The sequence below is a fragment of the Trachinotus anak genome, unplaced genomic scaffold (assembly GCF_046630095.1).
Source record: "Trachinotus anak isolate AG129_WGS33_773 ecotype Australia unplaced genomic scaffold, CSIRO_AGI_Tana_v1 ptg000012l, whole genome shotgun sequence".
NCBI classification, from domain to species: domain Eukaryota; kingdom Metazoa; phylum Chordata; class Actinopteri; order Carangiformes; family Carangidae; genus Trachinotus; species Trachinotus anak.
Window position 1 is genome coordinate 15,735,226 of NW_027273863.1, and position 23,344 is coordinate 15,758,569.

General features: G+C 40.9%; 1 protein-coding gene across 8 annotated transcripts in view; it reads right to left on the reverse strand.

Moving 5' to 3' along the window:
• Positions 1-23,344, reverse strand: part of LOC139628951 (adhesion G protein-coupled receptor L2-like) — an 83,489-nt gene that overhangs the window by 33,361 nt on the left and 26,784 nt on the right. For all 8 annotated transcript variants that reach the window (XM_071491179.1, XM_071491180.1, XM_071491178.1 and 5 more), the window contains exons 3-5: positions 15,435-15,648; positions 11,308-11,417; positions 6,936-7,736 (exon numbers count right to left, since the gene is read on the reverse strand). In XM_071491179.1, coding sequence (XP_071347280.1) covers positions 6,936-7,736; positions 11,308-11,417; positions 15,435-15,648 — 1,125 coding nt within the window. The remainder of the gene's footprint in view (positions 1-6,935; positions 7,737-11,307; positions 11,418-15,434; positions 15,649-23,344) is intronic.

Consider the following 23,344-nt stretch of genomic DNA (forward strand, 5'->3'; position numbering starts at 1 on the left):
AGTTAGTGATTCAGTCTATTTAAATATGCTGCAAAAATACAGTTAGCAAAGTGAAGAGAAACAATTTGTATCCACATCTACCTGTTAGGGCACAACTAATGACTACTTTCATTGCAATTTAATCTGACAATTATTTTCGTGATTAAGTGTTAAGCCTTTAAAATGTCAACCACCAATCATCACGTCTCTTTAAATTGTAATATTTTGACCAACAGTTTAAAACCTAAAGTTTAATTTAATTTACCAGAATGAAAGCTGAAGCCACTGACTTCAGGGCATTAATGTTTAAAAATTACTTTAAAGGCCTTGTTGAAAGTTATTTTCTTAATTAGACTTTTAATATGAAGGATGGTTTCCTACATGAAAACACAATTTTCTGCCAAAATTAGAAGTTTTGATTATTTCAGATGAGAGAATTCTGTATTTATTTTTGTCTCTGTTCTTTTTTCACTGGTTTGAAGTAGGTGGGTCTTAGTAGGAAAAGCTGATGTCACATATCATAGACTAACTGATTTGTGTAATTAATAATAATCAATAGTTGCAGCTCTTACTCCATTGATCACAACATATTCTATACTAGTTTAAAAAAGGAGCACAAAGTTATTTCATGCTATGAGACACTTGGTCATTGTCTCACATGTTCACTCTTTCAGGCAGAATCATGAAATCATATCGCTTTAATTAGCAGGAGCACTCAGACGTCGACTGAGTGATTTTTTTAATCAAAGACCAGATTCAATCTTTATGCGTGTTTATAGTTAGCGCGTCTTGGGTTCCACATCAGAGTGTGATTGTGAACAACATCAAGGACATCAAATATAAAACATATCTATTCAATACTACATTAAGTAATGTGCTTGTCAGATGTTGATGCATCTGTGGGCTTATTTTGATGTGTCTGTACCATGCGCTACAATTTTCTTTTGATTGAGAAGAGAAAATTCCCCTCCAGTAAGAGCCCTGTGTCCTCTGATAGCACTCATCCAAGAGAGGGCTGCACCAATTAGCTACCATTTCTCTCAAGAGGCGGTGAAGTCACTCTTTATGGGCAATCTGACACCAAAGGCATACTGTTGCCATATGCTGAATAATACCTCTTGTAAATAATGGAAGAGTTTGAGATTGAACACTTGAAAAATGACTGTCACAAGTGTCTAAACAGAGCACGTGAATTAAAACAGAGCTAAAGGGAAGGAAACCCATTATGCAAGATCATCAATCAAGACATGAAGATGAAGCAGAATTAGTTTTACCACTTTATAACCCCCCAGAGTCATTTATGTATCTGTGAGGAAGATGACAAAAAATATTAAACCATAATCAAATGATCACAGGCCCAGATATTCTGTTTGTCCTTGCTCTTATACTTTTTACCACTGCACTAAAAGAGCATCAAAAAACAGTCATGCAGTCAGCAATAAAAACTACCTGTCTATACTAATGTCTGGATAAATGGATCATAAGCCTTCTTATACCTACTATTAGAGAGGCGTAATGACAGCTCGTAGCCAAATATAAGCAATTTTAATTGGTTTAAATTTTGAAGATGAATCACTTACAAGGCTTATCCTCCTAAGCAATAACAAATAGACCCATATAGTTGAAAGGAAATATCAAACAGGCAGAGCTTAGTTTTAAAAAAAAAAAATCACCCCTACATTAGCAGGGATCCATCTCTAAATCATATGAAATGACAAGCAAATGACTCCATGAATGAACAAGAGGAGAACATAAATACAGAAATATATTTAGTATGGTGCATTCAAAATAAGATGGTTAGCTTCACCTAGCATAAAGACTGGAAACAGCTGATCTGGCTCCGTCTAAAATATACCTATGAAGCTTGTCAGTTTAAGTTTTAAGGTTGGTTATGAAGGTCACGTGAACAAAGGACACAGATAAGTAGCAACACAGATGAGCCCCTATAAAAACTGTCGAATGAGAGAAACTGACTTGTAGCTAGGCTAACCCAGCTTACCCTTCCGCAAAATGTGCCAACAGTTACAACGATTACTAGAAAACAATAATCAAATCCTACTGAAAAACGCCCATTGTAGCATTTGCGTAAATAAAAACTCATAAACTGCCAAGTGCAGTTTGTGAGATAACATTGTAACAGTTGGGCAACAGTTAACATACTAGCAGATTAGCTTGCTGGTGATCATTAGCCAGTGGTGTAAACTAACTGAGTACATTTACTCAACTACCATACAGTTTTGAGGTACTCGTACTTTACTTGCCACACTCCATTTATCTGACAGCTGGAGTTACTTTAATGCTACACATACTGCACGCACTGTGAAAGTCTCCGTCTTTCCAAGTGAGCCTCGTCTAATATTGACTAAATGTCTTCTTTTCTTAAAGCAAGTTAAATAATAATCCACGATTATAGTGACATAACTCCAACCTGTTGCAGTCCGATGGTTTCATGAATTTTGACATTTGTTTTGATTCTAGAGCCATGATTGTGCCTTTTTTCAAGGTTTTCCTATTTATTTTCAGAGCTGCAATAATTAGTCGATCGATCGAATTGTTGCATCAAAATTATTGATTGATAATCAGTTAATCATTTTAGTCTTTTATCAGGCAAAAATGCTAACCATTAGCTGGCTCCAGCTTCTAAAATGTATGTGTAATAGTAAACTGAGTATTTTTGGCTGGACAAAACATAGTTATAAAGGGCATTTGTCACTATTTTCTGACTTCTTACTCTCCAAGTGACTTGATCAACAAAATAGTTGTTGATTTATTTTCTGTTAAGAAAAATAATCAGCAATCATTCATTACAGCCCTATTGACTTCTGTTAAGCTTTTAAAGCAAAATTAAACTCTAATGGTAACATGTTGAAATAAACAAGACTGGCAGATATTTCTACTCATTTTAGGCCAAATAGTATTTTGAGGCTCAGGAACTAATTAATTAGCAAGATGGAGATACTTTGCAGTGTAAAATACATCATCATATGAAGAAATTAAAATCTGCTTACATGCTCATGCATGGGTGATAATTAAACAGTAATATGTTTTGTATTGAAACACAGAACTTATACTTTTGGTGGTACTTTACATACATTTTACTGATAATAGTTTTATACTTTTTTTTTAAAGTTTGAGTGCAGGTCTTTTATTCATAACAGAGTAATTTCACACTGTGTTATAAATGCCTTTCATTGATTAAAGGATCTGGATATTTCCTCCACCACTGCTAGCTCAGCTTCCAGAGTCGCCTGTCTTTTTTTTATGCTTTGGATTTTGTGCTAATTAAACAAAGAGTCTCAGACCTTTGCTTAAATCAAAGTAATAGGTTTGTTGTGACACTAATGACACCCAAGACAGTGTACCTATGCTGCATGTGGGTCTTTATATATTCATGTGTCTTTATACGTTGAACTTTTCAGCTTGATTCAATAACAAGACTGTCTCAGAGGAGAAGAAGTAAGAGCTACAGTTGGTCTTTTTGCCTCTTTACCTAGAGCCGGTGCTGGTAATTAATGACAGAGAAATAAATCCCACAAGACATGAATTTTACATTAGGCTGTTTATATGCGTACATGCTGTTCAGCTTCATCCAAGCCTACAAGACAGGAGCACACGGTTTGGCACGGAAGGTAAAGTGGCACAAGACAACTCATGATCAATTTATAAACCAACACTGAGGAATATTTGATTGTTATTCCTGCTAAATGCAAAAACTCTTGTCGTTGTGAAACTGTCCGCGAGGCTTACTGCTTTACTGACACTTGTTCTTTAAAGATCAGTAGACAGAAAAAACTCTGCCGGACATATCCTGTGTCTGCGTGGGGTAATTTATGAGGCCTGAAACATAATACTGTGGAGAAGCAGACATAGAGCAGTCACAACCAGACAGTCTGAGAGGAGAGGAAGGTGGCAAAGCAGCTCACAATAAAGGCACAAGCATGGAGACAGGACGATTTATGTGCAGACAGAAATATATTCAGAGCAAATAGACTTTCGTATACGCCTATAACGTCCACTTAAACAACTTCCTGTCATAATTCAGCAAGCAGAACAATTAGAGCACTTCCAAATCCTCTTGACACCTTTGCTTCAGTCTCTATTTCTGTTGCCGAACATCACGCTCCAGAGGGTGGAACACAGGCTTAGTGCATGATACATCTATAAATGTCCTCCATCTTGAACGCTCACCTGGAGGCGTCGTTCGGGGATATAAAAGCAAACCAAAGTGCAGCGAGGTGCACAGCTGGGTTTAGCCACAAAATGGCTAAAACATCAACTTGGTGATGATAGATATGTGTGGCATGCAGGATATGAAGTAGCATTTTCTTCTTGACATTTAAGTTCAGTTCGAAGCCCACTTGTGCTCACTCCTAACAGATTACTCCAAGTGGCTAAGCCTCTTGGACAAAGCCATTAATTTTACGCCTCTTGTCTTTATGGCCTCAGATCAATTCTACCTCAAAGACAAATTAATTTTCTCCTTTCTCTCCTTGTTAGCTTGAAATGCTCTTGGCAATTACCAACTCTTCTGATTGGTTTTTTGAATTCATTGGACTGAAATCAGTTAATGTCTTTGCACATCACAGAGAATACATTCCCAATGTCTCTCTGAGTTTTGTAACGGTGAGCACATAGGTGTGCTCTTTATTGGCATGCCCCTCTTTCAGAGAGACCTCTGAGGAGGTGGGCTCTCTAAGTATTGATCATTGCTGTTTTGTGTTCACAATGCATTAGCGGAGCATAGACATTTTCTTTAAATGTGTGTGAACTGTTTGGAACACTAAGTGGCAAGATCAATATGGAGAATGATCTTAGCTAATCACTTCAACCATGGCCGGAATTAGTAAGCCTGCAGTGGTGCCAACACTACAGAAGGTAAAAGGAAATACTGACAAGTTGCTAAGGTCAATTATGTTCTGCTTTGATCACTTTTCTAAAACTCCCTTAATATAAACCCCTCATCCTGCTGGCACCTCAGCACCTCTCTAGGACGAGCACAACAGCCAAGGTTGATGCTTCTGACAGAAAAGGACACCAACGTTCATTGTTTTACACGGGTCCTACAACAGAGAAAAATATACTGGGTTTGGTGTTAGAGGTAACTTCACTCCGTGGTCGATGAATCTTAATGGGCACAATTAATTTCCTTTACGCCTCAAGTGCCCCTCAGTTTCAGAGAGAGACATTATTTCAGCACCATTAGATTACCCTGCAGAATAGGTTGTTTAATTCAACGCCATATCATAGGCAGCAATAAATCCTAATAGCTACACAGTAAAGAAGTTAAAGGTGTGGGTCTGAAAAAACCTAATAAACAAGAACCAATTATTTTCAAGTGCCATTCACAAAGGCAGCTGCTGGCCATGGCATCTTGAGATGCCTCCTCTCTCCTTCATGAACTCACACCATTTCAAAATGTTCTCATAAAACACAATAAGTGATCCACAGTGACAGGTTCTGCTGCAAAGACTTATTTCTGATTGGATCCCTATAAGAAAACAGTGGCAGAACAATAGCAAAGAAGAATGAGTAAAATCAACAACTACATTCTGTTGGGTTCCTTGATTAAATGCACTGTTCCTGCAGCAAGTGGGGACACCATGCCTATGTGGCATTTATGTTTACCAAGCCATTATAGTAGCTGAGAGAGCACATTAAACCCTCCACTGAAAATGCTCTGAGATGGCCACTTTCCTCCTCTCCTTGAGCATCTTTTGAGACAAGGAGGGTAATTATGATAATTCACTTGTTAATTACATTTACATACATCGGGACGTGAACAGTTGAGCAGGCAGTTTGCATGCATGGAGAACTCATTAAAGTTTGAGTATTTTTCATATCTCCTCTAACATACTCTTAATTGAGGCTATGGTTGTTCAGCAGAACAGACACAAACTTGGAGCTCCCATTGGGTGTCGAGTTATCATGCTGGGGAGATTCCAGGGAACGGCAGGAAAACAAACAGACATGTTGACAAGAGGCCAGAGTTCAGGAGCACACAGCCTCCATTGAGACATCAACGCCAACCCCCCCTTTAACGGCTCAGGTCAAGAATCAGATTTCCCCCTGGAAACCCCTCCCGAATATCCAGAAGTTAAAAATCATAACCTAATCCGGACCAGTGCTCGGGGGCAACCTCAGCCTGTAACATAACGTGGAGTCGGGTCACGCTCCTTGTTTCCCCACTTCATACAGGAGCCTTAGCCCGGATACCGTGGCTGCAGTCAGGTAATTAAACCCATTACCAGCCTGATGTAAGGTCCCCGTCTGATGACATGTATGTCGCCTCTCAGCACTTCACAGATTAATTTAAGCCCCCTGACCGTCTGACAAGATTCTTCACTGTAATTGATCTCTTCCCAGCCATTCTTCTTCTCTGATTCACCATGTGGCACATAACTCATACACACATCAGCCTGGTGGTTTTAAAAATACCATGCCACAATAGAGTGGCCATTATCTCTCGATGTATTTTTAAAAAATGGCTTCTGTGAGTTTGATTAGGGGAGCCATGGCAACACAACTCAAAATCCCACTTAAGGAGGATAACCTCTGTCATACTGCGCACAATACTTCTCAAATGTATTCCCAGCATTACAAGGAAGTTCAGGAGGGCAGTGTTCATAATGGCTTTGGATAAGGTCTGCGATTAAAGAATTTGATAGGGTCCAAGCTTCAGCTGGAGTGAGTGCCTCTGCTTGCCTCATGGTAATAAAGAAGCAGATTTTTGCAGGGACGTGATGCCACTGGGAGCTATCCCTCATTCCAAGGTGAATCTGTAATTTCTGTTTGCAAATGAGCCCTTTCCCCAAGACTAACACAACCCTCTTTCCTTTATCACACCTGAATTGGAACCAAAATTAAAAGGCAGCCATCTGTGACATCCTACGCTGCGGCCAAACAATGGAAGAATTACACAAAGACAATGAACCAAACAAAAGCGGAGCAGCTCTCACCTTCGGCGGGATCCGGTGGCCCGAAGTCCAGGTCATAGCGCAGGATGTAAAAGTTATTCCACACGTATAGCTGGTTGTCCCTGGGGTTGTAATCCACAGCGGTGATGTACTGGTACTGGTTCGGGAAGAGGATGTCAGTGTACTCGCCCTGGCTCAGCTTGGTGTTGTAGATGTAATCGATTTGGCTCCTGCTGGCCTCGCTCTCGTTCTCCTCGTAGGTGGAGCGCACCACGTGCAGCACGCCGCACACCATGAAGGCGTTGGAGGCAGAGCGCTTGTCATACGCGGTTTCCCACGTGGCCTCAAAGCGAAGAGTGTACGGGTTGAGCTGGCTCACCACGATGCGCCCATTGTTCTGCTCGGTGGCATAGATCACCCATAAGCCCCTCTCATCTACTGCCAGGTCAATGTCTGTCTTGCCACCCCAGCGGTAAGGTGAGGTGTCGTGATAGTTGGCGTTATTGACAATGGCCTCGCCGCTTTTGATGCGCGTGCGCAGGTCGAACTTGACAATGTTGCGCGTGCGTTCCTTGTTAAAGAAGATAGCACCATCATAAGCTACAAAGCCCGTCCCGTCGACACGGTGGGGCAGTTTGTAGGTGGTCGTCTGGCGACCGTTTTTGAAGTCCTCCAGAGAGGCGTACTCAATGAGGGTGTCAGTGCGGTATGGCGTCCAGGGCATGAAGAAGACTTTGTCGCCAGCCTGCAGAGGGTCTTTGCACCACGACCCCGCTTGCTGCTCTGCCTCATACAGGAAGGTAGCGGCTCCTACACCCTTCAGAGTCCCGGGACAAATGAAAACTGGTGATAGAGAAGAGAGTGAAACAAAATACAATGAGACATTTTAAAAAAGATACTCAACACACTTGACACGCAACATTCTCGCTGCTGTACAACGCAAGATCAGGGACTGTGAATTTGGAGGAGTATTTTAACTAGTGCTTTTGTACTACCGCTAATGAATAGAGGGGAGGGTGGGGGGGGGGGGGGAGAAAATAAATGAATGTGTCATAGTGATTATTCAGAATGAGAAATGTGAGGTTAAGAGAACTTGCATCTCAAGGGTCTGCTGCTACAACCTAACAGGGACAAAACAAAAGAAAATGTGAACAAAAAAAGGTAAAAATCCTGCAAATGAAAGACATGGCAAATGGGAGAAGTAGAATTCACAATGTTTTTTTTTTTTTTTTTATTTAAATACCAGTCTGTCTCTGTTGTCAAATGCCACATGAACAACTGGGTATATGGACACACTGCACATGCATACTCACATGACTGAGGTCATAAACCAAAATGATAAGGGAACAGACTTAACATCTTGTGATAAGAGTGAGCAACAGGTTGTCAATGGTGGTGGCGGCAGCAAAGCAGAGGTAAAATGAAAGTGGAGGTTGGGGAATATATCGAACAAGAGTGGTAAAGGATTTTCACTACTTCTGTGGCAAAAGACAAGAGTAACCACTGATGGGTGAGGGAGGCCATGGCAAAGTTCCCATTTTGACGGTTTTAAATTAGTTGGTTCTGGATAAAATGGGACACAGTAAATTCTTGTTTTCCTTTCAAACTTTTTTCTTTTCTTCCAAGTCGGTGCCAATCTCACTCAGCCATCACTGCTATTTCACATCACGTGCTATGGGTGCAGCAGAAGTTGGGCCAAGCAAACTACAAACTGAGCCAGCTAAGAATATATATACACAACTAGTCATTCTTCAAGGGCTAAGAAAGTGCTAAGCGAGAGTCCCTGGAACAAATCAACACCGAACAGTTGGTGTTTTCTTTCACGTTGTGAGAAAAAAAACTACATTCGATGGCCGTGGATGTCATTTGAAATTCTGTTTTGAAACTCATTTGAACTCCATGGGTGCAAACAATCCTCCTATAGGTTTAGCATTTGACAGGAGAGGCAATCAGGAGAAGGGGGAAGAGACGTGAGGGGAGCTGTACTCAACACCACAGAACAAGGAGCCGAAGGAGGGGGAGGGAAGGACCAGACCACTCATTTACCTTTTTGCTCCACTTCTATTTCAGGCATTGGAAAAGAAAGCAAAAAAGAGTGCAAAAGGGAGAGAAAGGTTATCATGAGACAACTACCAGGTACAAAGAGAAGAATTAGTTGGAGGATATGACCATGAGATGAACTGCACGGCTGTTTTGGAACAGAGGAGCTAGAGAAAAAAAAGGGTGTTTGTTATTGAAACAGCCTCTCATCCTAGGGTATAAAAACAGACAAGTTATGACTGGAGACAAGTTATGTGCCATGCTTTCCAGCGCATTAAACTTTTCATTCCTATGGTCATTAACTGCCAACAAAATAATGCATTGGCCACTGTAAAAGCAGAATAAATCCCTCTAAAAATGCTTTGCCTAAGTGGCAGGAGGAAAAAAAAATCAGAAAGTCCTGGTCGTACTTAGATGGATAACATTCTTAGAGTTATTTTTGGCTTGTACTGACTGAGGGTGGAATTTGTTCAAACTTTATAAACACAAATCAAAACTCGATTCCAAACTTGCTCGCCCACACACGAAAAACATGACACGGTGCTAATGTTACAGACCAAACTCTTAAATGAGCCAAGGAGAGCTGTAGCACATTAGATGACTGATCAACAGTCGGCCTAATATGGAGTTGGTTTCTTTAGTTCTGGTGAAGCTGCATATGCTGGGCGGAGGTGGGAGAGGCTAGAGACAATATGTGAAAGATTGGAAGTTAAAAAAAATGAGAGCAAAGAGGTTAGTTGGGGAGGGGGACGGGACAGGAGGTGAAAGGGAGGTCTGTTTGAAAGAAGAAAAAAAATAGGTGAATATTTCTGAAAATGTTTACCATTCATCAATTTAAATACTAAGTATTTTCACAGGCAGGGATGAAGTCTAAATCTGCTCTTATAAACTGCTCTCAAACACCCTTTGGAGGTAGATTAACTCAAATCAATACCAGAGACAGACTTTAAAATAGTGCCGTCTTTAACCAACTCTACAGTACATTTAATTAAATCATTTTCAAAGCAAGACTAGAGCTGATCCATCTGAGAAAAGATGCAAAATCGTCTCACAATTTTTTACTCTTATATCCTCTGTCATATGTTTCCACAGGTTATTACTGAATGTGCTGTGCTAATGTGATACCTGTGATGTACTCTTTTCAGTTCACCCAAATTACAGGAAGCTTGTTTTCCCAGTTACCCATTGTCTTATCTAGTCAAGCAGATAGTTTGAGTTTTATTTGCCCAAGTTTGGAAATGTCTGCCTCTGAGATTTCTGCCACCGCCCAAATACAATAGATTTTAAAGGAACTGTGTTTGTCGTGCTCACAGCAGTGAAAAAAAAATATTTTTATCGGGAGTATTTCTCCAGCAGAAAGTAGTTCCAATGAAAACTCCTCACAGTGAGGTCTGTGGATTATCTAGACTAACAGGAACACTGTTTCTGAAAGGAGATTTCACTGTTGATTTTTTTAAAATGTCATTTTTCAGTGCTGTTAGCACCACAAGCAAAAACCCACTTACTTCTGCTGTAATGGGGTGGAGGCACAAATCTCAGCTAGATAGGGATGGGGTGCAGTGATAGCGTCTTATCAAATCCAAATCCAGTATTGAATCTGCTTATTGAATTCAAACCCATTAGAGAATCTAATTAGGCTTTGTTTTCAACAATTTGTAATTGACTAAAATTATGTGTAACTAAAACTCATTCAGCTCGATACAGTGGTTTACCCAATTAATGTTCACAACCTGCAGCCACAACCAGAAAAACATGAAATGTTAAAATAAATATGTATCATTACATTGCAATATTGATATAATATGTCTAAAAGTTGGTCTTGTTGAATCACAAAAACACACTGGCAGTAACAGTGAGGTTTCTTTTCCCTCACAAACATGGGCTGAGTACAGACACCAGCTTGTAGAGAGCACATTAACAAGATAACAGACAGGACTTTAATTTAAGCCATTACAGCATTAACATTAATTAACATGTAAAATAAGGGCCAATAAGAGATTTGTTAGCCTTTGAACTTAAAAAATTCAGTTATGTTGCCAACGGGAAACCAGATCCAAAATAAAAGCAGATATCAGAAATTTAAAGACATAGCTTTAAACCTGGAGAAATAAAACTAAGAGGTAACTGAGAAAATATGTTCTTTCATAATTGGGGTGAAATGACCCTTTCAATGACTGCAACACTTTATATTTCAACATAATTTGTCATTAACAGTGCTACAGTCTCCTTCCAAACACTCCCACGAGTTGAAGTGACATCTGTAAAATAAATGTATACACAGCGAGACTGTAGTTATAGCACATCTGTCTAGTCTATAGACACTTTAAAAACAGACAATAAGAGTTCAGTATGAGATTAGGATGGCGATACTTACTATAGGGAACACACTCATACTGGACCTCTAAGTACTTGTAGGTGCCAGGGCATGGATCAGGAAAGACATCAGAGCCAGTGACAACCACACACTGCGTACGGTTGTTGCACCTAGAAAAAAAAAGATTGACCAGAGATTTCATCATGACTACACAAAACAAGAGTGATCGGCAAAGACAAAATTAATAACACAGAGCGGGAAAAGTTCATCGTTACAGCTACAATGAAAGTGGTGATCCCAGCCTGGACTGTCACATATGCATTCTAGTTTAAACCTTGTCAAGCAGAAAGAGGAATGAAAACATTAAAGAAGAGTAAATGAATGTGCAATGAATTCGATAATGAATAACCAAGTGACAGGCATGTTAGGAATTAGCGATGGCATTTCCTTTAACAGCGTCTTCGTACCGCTATTGAAAGGGAAGACATTCATTAAAACACACACAACAGGTGGCGGTGACATGTCCTGCTCGGAATGTGTGACCTCTGGTGAGACAGAGAAGCTCCTCTGCATGTACGCAACAAACATGACGTCCATGTATCATTTCAATGAGAGGTTATTTGTGTGTGTGTGTGTGTGTGTGTGTGTGTGTGTGTGTGTGTGTGCGCGCAGATATTTCTGGATGCTAAAAAAGTTCGAGCAAAGAGGGAGGGGGGAAAAAAGCAGAGGACTGAGTTTGTGTAAATTCTGTATAGGGTGAAACTGGCATCACTTCAATCAAGCTCTCTTGAGGCCGGGGGACTGAGAATAATGTCAGCAGTAGCAGTGGCAGAGGCAAACAAGAGAAAATTGGCACCAAAATAGGACATTCAACAATTTGCGAGCTTGAGATAAATATTTCAAAAGGTCGGTAGCTGTCATGCAAGTCGGACATACATTTCACTGCTGGACATGACTTCCAAAGAAACATCAGTAATTCAAGAGGCTTTCTGTCGCTGCACAACAACTATACAGGATGTCAAGGTAAAGAGTGAAAAGGTAAATGTCTGTACATTAACCATGTACATGTTCGCATTTTCATAACAAAAACCCATCCCTCAGGACTAATGGATTAATATATATATATATATATATAAATAAAAATGTGTTATATCCATTATGAAGTTAACAAATAACATCAGCATCATCGGTGATGTTTAAACCATCACTGACGCTATGGTGCCAGCTGCACTTAAGACATTCACTGTTATGGCTTCACTGCAGTGAGAGCTGCTGCGAGGGAGAAGGGTCGCTGCATTAAAGTGTGAACAGATGAGAGCGACAGAGTCACTTCCAATGCACCCAGAGATATTCTCTTTAATTCGATGTTTAGAGTTTATAAGTGCGACTGACACTAGTGCCCAGTTCCCAGAAGAACATTTACTCAAGCACTGTACTTAAGAACAATTTTGAGATCGTTTACTTAAATATTTCATTTTATACTACTTTGTGCTTCTACTCACCTAATTCCAGAAGAAAATAATGTACTCTGAACCACTACATTTAAGTGACAGTTATAGTTGGCAGATTAAGTTTAACATACAAAAGATTATCTCATTTTATTAAATACGTTTTAATGGATTTAAGTACCAACAGTATGGAAATAGATCAAATTAGCTTCACCTCTACCGGCTACTATATTAACGTCCAATAGTAAAACACATACAATAATATACTCTTTGAAAGGGCCCATTCTGCATAATGAGTAGTTTACAGAAAACTTTAGCACAGTGACTTTGGTATTTTTATTTTATTTAAACTTTGAAAGATGTTTTTTTATGTTCTTAAATCTGAATGAATTTTGGCCACCTGGGGGCAGCATAACAAGCTGTAAACACAACTTTGACATATTACTGCCGTATAAAGTTATAGCTAACGTGTTAGCAAACATTTTCCTATTTACACATCCATGAGAGACAAACAGCAGACAACAACGAGCTTAAAGACACTAAAATGCTTCGTGGATCTGCAGAGTTTGGAGATATTTCTCTGTGGCTTTGTCACCATGAGCAACTGCTTTCACATTACACCAGGCCATTTGATCCATTGTTAATATGAAACTATTTATTTAATGCAGCTTTAAGTAAAAGCTCATGAAATTCTTTCATCACTGCTAGCTTTCAAGTTGTAAGAATTCACTCTGGCATTTACTCTGCTGCAAGTTTTAGATGCTCCTGCCTTGGAGAAGAGAGGAGTGTTGTTGCTAAGCATTTTTGACATGCTGCTTCGGTTTTAAATGGCTGCTGAAATCACTGCATGTGATCTCTGTATTGCACTGAGCTTAGTCTCGTGATAGCAAAGTGTCTGAGTCCTGCTCACTTTCTATCTAAGAGCTGCACCTCTGACCAGGTAAAAGATCTATTCTGTACGTTTTACTGGGTCAGGGAATAGGTGGCCATTGAAATGGTAATGGTAAAGGTAATGCAAGTCAGCAGAGAAACCTTATTTCAAGTATATTGTGCTTGAATAGTTTGTGTGCCTTGCACAAACAGGTAAAGGGGGCAAGGCTGGCAGAGAGAGAGGTCAGACATACCGTCCATTTACAGTACATCTCTGAAGTAAACGCCACCTGAATATTAAACAGGCTGTGTGGCCTGAGTTGCCATCAGTTCCTCCATGCATTTTTCATCCAGCCACTTTTTTTGTCAACAACCAAATGTTTTACTTGACAAAACACTTTGATAGATGTTGTTGAAAATCAGGCTGTTTCATTCCTGTCTGCTTGTTTTTGTTGAGAAAAACGGACAGCTGATGAATATGTTTTGTTGCAATTTCTAAACCAACAAAACTGCCACTCTGTGCAGCAGACTTCCCACTGTTTCTATCTCCCCAATCTTTTTTAATAAGTTTGTTTATCTGTCTGCAGTGCTATTGCCTCTTGTTAATCTTCATGATGTTGGCAGGGCATCGTGTCTTAATGTGGCTCAGTTTAAATATTCTCCTTGTTTTAGTTTGCTGCAGACTGAAGGAGTGATCAGGGTCTCCCAATGCTTTAACATCCCTAGTTATCACATCAACCTTAATTACGGTCAGGAGCCCATTTCCTCTGATCTGAATCATTAGGATAATTCTGGTTAAGGGCTTGTGGTGCAGAGTCTTCTCAAAGCTTTCACTCGCACACTGCCTCCAGGGAATCTTCTGTGGAGATAGGTTTGAAGTGTGGCTCCAGCAAGTGAGAGTCAGACTTGTCAACAGACGTGCCGCACAGTGTAGCAGGTTGCAGTCAAACCGAAGGGCATGGACACTGTCAGCGGCGTGTTGCTGTATGAGCGTACTGGGACTCGGCTGTAAATTTAGAAAGACAGAGTAAGACAGCAGGACTTGATCTATTCCTGAGCTGTTGTGCGGTGCTGCACCTCATGGGAGTAGATACAAAAGTGAATGAAGCGGGGAAAAACCCAGAGGTGTAAGATGGTGGGCGATGATGCTCAGAGGGTAGCTTAAGGGAGGGGGGCAGGTTAAGACAGAGCAGCGCATTAGAAGATGAACTGTGCTGGTTTCTATTTATGAATAGTTCATCCAGTGGCCTTTAAAAATACACACACCTCTGGGGGTAAGCAGCAGTCGAGCTGAAGTGTTGCTGTGCTGTCATTTGACAGCGAGGCAGCATCCTGTGAGAGGGTAACCAGGATAAAAGGCATGATGATGGGCATTGCTCACTACCTGCGGCAAAGCCACTTCAATTGCAGTACAAGTGTTTGAACAAAGCAAGCCCAGTGTTCCAGATAGGGAATTAAGAGGGTGTTCATGTGACTTGTTGTGTCTCCGAGCTGCACTGATTATGACTCAAGCAGCAGCAACAACACGCAGCTGGTGTGAAGAGCTCTGCTGCATGGATGTCAATTCCTGCCTGTCAAGAATTAATCTGCGCCCTAGTTTTCTGAATTTTAAAATACCACCTACATAATCTAGTCAATGAAAGGCTAAAAAAAGTTAAAAGGTGTGAGATGTTGATTAATTGTCTGGTGTGTAGGTGGCCGCACGAGCAGGGTGATAATTTAAACATTTCTTTTGTGTGCAGAAATGTTGGGCCCAAAGAAAAAAAATGAAAAAAAAATGAAAAAAAATAAACGAGGTCCATATTTCTCCTTCCCAGCTCCTGGTTATGTTTGTGAAATAAGATCCCTCCTCTCTTTCCAGTGTTTTACCTTTGTGATATAATCTTGTAGGCATCGGGGAGGTAGCAGTTGACGTTCTCCATCTGGAATGGGTCAGCGTCACAGATCTTGTCGTCAGTTCGGCCGTAGTTGGCCGTCTCGATCATAATGACATCACTCCCCGGGCAGCGGAGATCAATTGCATATCCTTCACATGAGAGCTCTCTCCTGACCAGCCCAAAAGGCAAGGCTGCACGGCTGAACCCTGATATACACAGAGACAGAGAAGAAACTTTAAGCACATGAATAAAAAAAAAAAAAATTTATGACTTAAAAGGATCAGTGCTTCAATACAATAAGGCCACACATCATGCAGTAAAAATCCACTGGCACAAAATAAATAGGCAACAGCAGTCCAATGTTTACCACAGTTTTAAACAGACGGGCTATTACACGCGATACAGGAATGGAGAAAGACGAAACAATTCATCTCTCCATCTCTCTGTGGTCTTGGATGTTGGCTAAGACATCAGATTGTAAGTCGCTGGAGACCAATGGTAACCTCATAAATTCTTGAGCAAATACAAAAACTACAGAGCATCAGGAAGGCCTCCACCTAGAGAACATCCACTGCAGAGCCAAATCTATCTGGACTCAGAATAGTTTGTTTTACAGCCTTACAAGCCCTTTCATTTGTTTCTTTTGCTTTACTTGCTCTGTAAAGTAAGATAGAGAAAAAGACAGAATCCTGGCAGAATGGAGAGTAATATAATCCATTTTACAGTGTCGGTGATCGAAGAGGGGGCAGTCTGGAGTCTACACAAGGGGAAAATCTATACATGGAACACAGCAGATGGGAGTGCAGCCAAGAAAATTAACTATTTCACACAAATCTGTCCCCCTTTTCAGAAAATGATAATGAAAGAGGTTATTCCAAAGTGTTTCCTTTTACTAAGTAATAAAATGTCATTGAATGTCTTCAGATTGAGGAGAGAAAAAAGCTATTAAAAAAAAAAACAAAAGAGGGAAGAAGGAGAAATCCATTATCTGAGGTTAAAATGATTGAAAGTGGGGAAAAAAGAAGTATTCTGAGAAAACAATTAGGTAAAATCTAAGTACAACATGCAAATGTGTTCCATTTAAGAAGTGCAAGCAGAGCACTGCATGAACTGTCAATAATCGCTGTTGTTTGCAGCAATAGCGGGTCCCTGAGGGGGCAGCTTCCACTTGTATTTTCTGCTCTGCTCTCTCCTAATTAGCCCTCCTTTCAGCCTGTTACCTTTTCTATGCTCCCATTGGCTCCCGAGCATTGTCATGTACTAACACTTACCACCCTGGGTTCACTTTGCCCCCTCACTCTAATTATCCTCACTCTTTTGACAGTCAGGGCCTTGTGCAATTAGCATTGTTTGAACTGCTCAAAGTTGAATTGATTCCGGCTTGAAATTCCTACCCTGAAACCTCCGACCCACATGTCTGCTAGTCATTTCGGCCTGCTGTGCCTGGCTCACTTATAATGATATTCCATGTCAGTCTGCACATGTCACACCAGCAAACACAAAAAAAAAAAAAAACACACACTGATATCTGTGAATCATACACTGTTGAAATACAATGCTGAGGTCATTGCATATAGGGAGAAAGTTCTGCACACATCAGTAGTGGTAGCAGCATAACAAAATATGAAACTAATGGCATAAATTCCCTGGCACACGGCCACCAGACATTTCATTATAATACCATGATCTATCTAATGGCCAGTAGATTCTGCTTAGCTGGACTGTTTATCACCTCATTAAGAGACGTCAGTGGAGCCGAACCATAAGTGGAGGGCTGTGGGGTCACTCCATTTATTCCAATAACCACTACAATTACCCAAACCTTTCAGAAAACCTGTCCAGAGTGGTGGATGATAAAACACAGAGTGAAGTCGCCAGCTTTACTGCGGAGACTAATGATTGTCCCGCCTGCCATTCCTCATGGAAGGAGTGACGGGTTTATCACGGCAGCTTCAGAGAGCAGACAGAAAGAATGCATTTCATGGGGCTTTAAAATTCTGAGCGAAGAGACCATCGTTTGGCTAAAACAGCCATTCTAGCTGTCCACTGGTGACTCTGCCCATCTATCAGCCCACTATGCCATGATGGCATGCTGTTGTCAACACAGGCCTAACGATTGATTAGGCTTGTGCCTTGCTGGCCTCCTTCTCCTTTGCCTGTATAGATCTCTCTGGTCATAGGCTAACACTACATCAATTAGGGGGAGTATCTAGACTGTACTGGCGGCCTGAAGAACAAATTGCTTCTTCTCCAAACTGCAGACTGTCTCGGTCTCATTAATGACTGTCTTGTCAACTCGTAATTGAGCAAGTAATGACAAATCTGCCTAAAAAGTCAAAATATATATAAAGGAGATTTGATTCTCTCTCTGTAGGAGGAGGAGCGTTGAATTAAAGGGAATATATTTTTAACTAGATGTTACTTAAGATCTTACGATTTAAGCGCAGCTAAGAAGAAAAGACCTTGTGACAATACAGGTTTCTGGATGTAGGTGTTGATTTTCTCAGTTTAAACAAGTTCTGTGAGATTTTGGAAAGAGGGGATGATTGTTTGTGTGCACAAATGTCAATGTCTTAAGGAGGTATGAACAGCTCTTCATCTCACATTCTGTGCCATGTTTGACTGCTCAACTTTGCAGCAGTTGAAGACTGCGACAGAAGGGCACCAGCTGCAGGGAAAAACGGTGTCAAGAAAACTGCAGGAAAAAAAATCCACTACATGATCCCTGTGTGTGTGTGTGTGTGTGTGTGTGTGTGTGTGCACGTGTGTGTGTATGAGTGTTAAAATTAAGAATAAAAACCGGCAGCTCTGTCTGTATCTGTACCTCAGATTGACATTAAATTACACAATCAGTGAGGGAACCAAATTATGCTTTATATAGAGCATTTAGTCAAATCGCCATGGTAACCACATTGACTTAGCTATAATTGGCTATGATCCCTGTTCCTGGCCTTGTTGACACGAAGCCTTATCATGCATTCTGGTCAGTGAGTGACTGCAAGGAAAGTAGCTTTTCAGATTCCTCCCCCTGACCTGCCTGCTAAGCCGTCTATTGAGCTCAAGAGAGCAAAGCAAAGGCTGGGTCCGCTTCTCAATATGTTGCATTCTGGGAGTTTTTCTTCTCCTCCCGTTGACAGCCTTTAATTCACTGCCAACCCTCCTCCCCCCAACCCTCATAATACATATTTTGTTTTCTATCAACACCCTTGAAATTGGAAGTGGCACTGTGGCTCAGATGGGTACGGCTGAAATCATCCACAGAGTTACACTTTGTGGCTTTTAAAACCCTGGAGATAAAACGAAAAGATAATGGAGGTTTGGTGTCCAGATATTGCCATTTGGCAGCTGCAAGCGCCAGACCATAACACACATGTTAAGGTTCATCTTTGCTGGTCTGAGTGTTAGCTCTCGATAGTGCAGTCATGCCCAACCTTTAACCCTGCAAACTCCACAGGACATCAGACGGTGGGAGAAAAAACTAGAGGAATGTTTGATCAGTCTTAAAAAAAAAAAAAAACTGGGCCATTTTTGGAGGGTAGACAGTGTGGCGAGGGCTGGCACAGACGGAGAGCAAAGGCGTTGGTTGACGCTTGTCATCCTCCATTAAGGTTCCTTTGATTGGCCTTTGTGGTCCTGGAAACGGCAAACAGCTGCATGCAAATGGCCCTGTTTGCCCAAGGCTGGCCCCCATTGTTCTGAGCTTGGGTTTGACAGGGACGCTTTCTCTGCAGCATAAAGGAGGGTGTAGCCTTTAGTCAAATAAGAGTGCCCCCACCGTGGTCTCAGCAGGAGTACTTCAAGATTGTTTGTCTTTTTATGTTGTTTCATTCCCAATATTACTGGTAGCCAACATCTTCGGAAGAAAGAGCAGATCTTAGAGTCAAGCTTTTCCTCCACCAGCGGGGATGCCTCCATAATCCAATATCCGGAGTGACAGAGTGGTCATACAGCATGTTTTGCTCGGGCGGAGTAAAGAGTTTCAATGGGAATTCATGAAGCAGAACAAAAAAAAACTGAAAAACAGATTTGAATTCTTAATATAGGGAACAAAGCTTCATAAATGTTTTGCCTCTTTCTTCCAGCGTCTTTGTTCTTTACTGCAGTATTTCTAATCTTTTTGATGGAATATTCTGATTGCTGGCCAAGGAATAAAATTAGCTTAAAAAATTTAATTCAAGAGACCATTGTGGTAAACCTTTTATGTGTGAAATAAAACAAAAGTACATTTCACTGTCCCTTCATATGCCTCTGAACTGACAAACTAAATACTTGGACTAATTCACAGCACGCACAATTTCTATTACCACATCCCTACATTTGTAAGGCATCCAATGCTGCTGCCTAAAATGTGTGAGTTCACAAATGCAGTACATGACCGCCCATCAGATGTGAGAGACACACAGGAGCAAAGTGGGAGATGAGAAAGGAGATTTGGGATTCACAAAATAACACCTGCTTTTCAAATACAGACAACACCCCGAGAGCTCTTCACCATGCCACAACGGCTCATATTTCATTTCAACTGTCGAAATGCGGTGAAACAGTGAAAATCTAGTTGGACATATGGTACCATTTCCCATGACACTTAAGTCCCCGCTCCGATCCACCTTGCTGGGAATCGTTTCTAAAGACAGTGTCAGACAAGACCACAAACCCTGGGGCTACACCCGCCTTTCCCAGACAACTGCTATCAGACACTCTTGATTCCGATATAAGTATTCTAAAATAGAAACTGGCAATACAGGATTGAGTCCATTTGTGGTTAGACGAAGTGCTCTGAGTCATATCCCTTTCTCTCACTGGTGATGCATGAATTCAATGTTGCCACTTCAAATTCCAGAGCCACGATTTGTATTCATGGCCAGGGCCTTTTCTCTAATTCATCTCCCCTTTTCTTCACTTAAAAAAAAAAAAAACAGTAGGTGGGAGGGCAGAATCACATGCAGCATGCTGAAGCATGTCTTGTTGTAGGGCTTTAAGGGGAAGCCCTGTCATATTGCTGAGACTGAGCGTGATAGACCCTGCTGCTGCCTCTTAACTCCTCAGGTGGGTCCATTTAGAGGAAGCTAGATCCTATCATGCCAGATGCAGCCATGTAATGTTCTCTCTTTTAGTGAAGCAGCATGAATTTGAAGGGAATTTTTCAACCTGGGACTTATTCTCAAAATTGGCCTTTCTCTAAAGCCCTCCCCCAACAACGGTTGATTTGCATCTAATAGTTTGCTAGTGTAAGGGCTTTACAAAAAATTTGGCTTATGTGCTCTAACTGACTTGCATGGATCATCAGTTCATGAGGATGCTGAATTTTTGCTAAAAAGGTTGTGTGTACTGTGTTCACAAGAAGAGTCCACATGAATGTCCCTCCTCTATACAGACCAAAGGTCCTCAGGGCATTTGGTATATCTGTTACCTCTGTTAAAGTAGAATCATACTATCATATGATGACAAGTAATAAATGCAGATAGTTGACGAAGCAAAAAGGTTGGTTAGCAGGCTGGTTAGCAGCAGCTGCTAAACTACACTCTGTGTTTTTTACACGTTAAGAGACAAGAGGTAGAAGTTATTTATGTAAAGCTGAAATTTACTTGGAAAGCTTTAAGATGCAGGAGTCTCATTACCTAAGTCCCTGCAACAGAGGTGACAAGTGCAAATTTACAACTCATTAGTAAAAGTACCCACTATTATGAGATAAAGACAGAGGTTGAAAAACACCAGAATTTTCCTTTAGACACGCAAACCCTTTTATAAAGTATCTAACAACTACACAATGTACACAAAACACTTAAAATGCACAGACCGTTCTGTTTTGATATTGCAGAAATCACTGTCTGGGATTACATAACACACAGAAAATGTCTAAGTTTTGGCAAAACTGATGCACAGTCGACACGGTGGATTATTTCGGCTCTCCAGAACAGGCGGCTCAGCTGCAGCAGACTGCAGATGAAGAATTTCTCCCCATGGGAGCAAGAACTTAAATAAAAAAAAAGGCCAGGAAGTGGAGGCTATAATGACTGTGTCTTAATTTGGCCGCAAGAATTAAGGTTTTCTCCTCCATCGATTGGTTGGTTGATCCCTGACCCTGTGGGCGCACATCAAAGAAAGCCAGCACGGAAAGAGGGGAGCATCATTACATTACTAATATGTATAATCCTCTAAATGCAAAGAGAGCCGGTTAATATAAGTCATGACAGGAATAATTCAGTTGAAGAGACATTACTCGATGTAATGTCTTCTTATGTTTGGTCCATGGACACATCATTCAGATTAAAGCAAAGTATAATTCGACACCTTGTATAGTCTACTAAGAAAACAACCTTTTCATGACTGTCACAGAGGCTAAACATTTGAAAGAAAAAAAAAATCGTCTTGGAAGATGAAAAAACCTATATGTTCCCGAGAGGGTGCCATTTTGACAGAATTAGTTCATTGCTGGTTCAATATCTAACATATTGTTGCGTCCCCTTTTTGCACGGGAGTTGATGAAACATGCAGAAAGATGTGAGTTAAAGCAACACTCTTCCAAGAGCAGCAGGGGTATATTTTCACAGGTTTGATCTACCCAGAGTGATGCTTAACTCCCCTTAAGCCCATATTTTACTCCTGTATTTAAAGCCCAGCTGGATTTTCCGCTCAAGAAAACGCCTCAGAATAAGTCAGGTGCCTCCCCTAGGGTGGGGATGGAGAAGAAAAAAAGAAAAGGATGAAGTGCAGAAAGAGGAGGAGGATGTGGATTTGTCTCCATCACATGCTTGTGTCTCTGTTCGTGTTTGCTGGGGCAGAGCCTACCCCATTCTACCCTCCTAATCAACCCCGCCATCTCCTCCACCCAACCCTGCCTATACAGAGCCGGGCCCAGGAGACTTACTCAGTACGTCACATAGACAGGGTGTCAGGAGAAGCTGCAACCGGAACGTGGATTACACGAATAATGAGCCACAGACTACAAGGATGAGATCGGGGCCTTGAGGTGACAATAAACAGACAATTCTGATAAGGTGGTTTATCTTCATGCAGCGACAGCAGTAGCCTTTCACACAGTGGTGCTATCACTTTCATTGGGCACAAGTCCATTTAGGTTTCGTGTCTCCACACAAACCCACCTTTGCCGAAGCGGATGGAGTGGTGCAGTTGTGTTTGTGATTATGCAGATGAGGTGGCGCCATGCAATTCTGGTTCTCGTTTTGGCATGAAATTGTGTTTATGTGTTTCATCCCAATACAAGAATTTTTTTGTGGCTTTAATTGGTGGACACACACACACACAAAAAAAAATTTTATCTTTCTTGTGTGTTTTGTTTTGCCTTTTTCATTCTGACATACGTTTTTCATCTAAGGCACATTTCACTGCACATTAAAATACAATTTTTAATGCAACTAAGACAGAGTCTGTGCTGGCTTACATTAACTGTTGATTCTTATCAGGAATGTCTTCAGGACACATCCTGAACTCCTGCTAACAATGTTCATCCTGCTCCAGCCCGTTTTGCAAAATTCATACACTTACCCAGGACTGGATGTTTACTAATGTTTACGCCTATCAACACAGTTTTTTAAAATTTGTTGGTCAATCCCATGAGCAGTTTCAGGAAAATAAAAGTGATATATGCCTACAGGGGAGATTCTCCATGGCTACAACCTGCAAGGCAAAAGTTGCATGACAAGAGTAGCCAATTTAGCATTACTGCTCACAAATGAATCTGCTAACATGCGACTACTGTTGGCTGTGTGAGCCTGTGAAATTTACTGTTAAGAGTTTTTATTGGAAAAAGACACAGATGGTAACATTTAGTAGGAACAGAAAATTGAAAATGACTATTGTTGATTTTATTATAATGTAATTGAGCTGTAACCAACTGTTTATTAGCTGCTAAACAGACATTTTGAACAACACTGGTGTAAT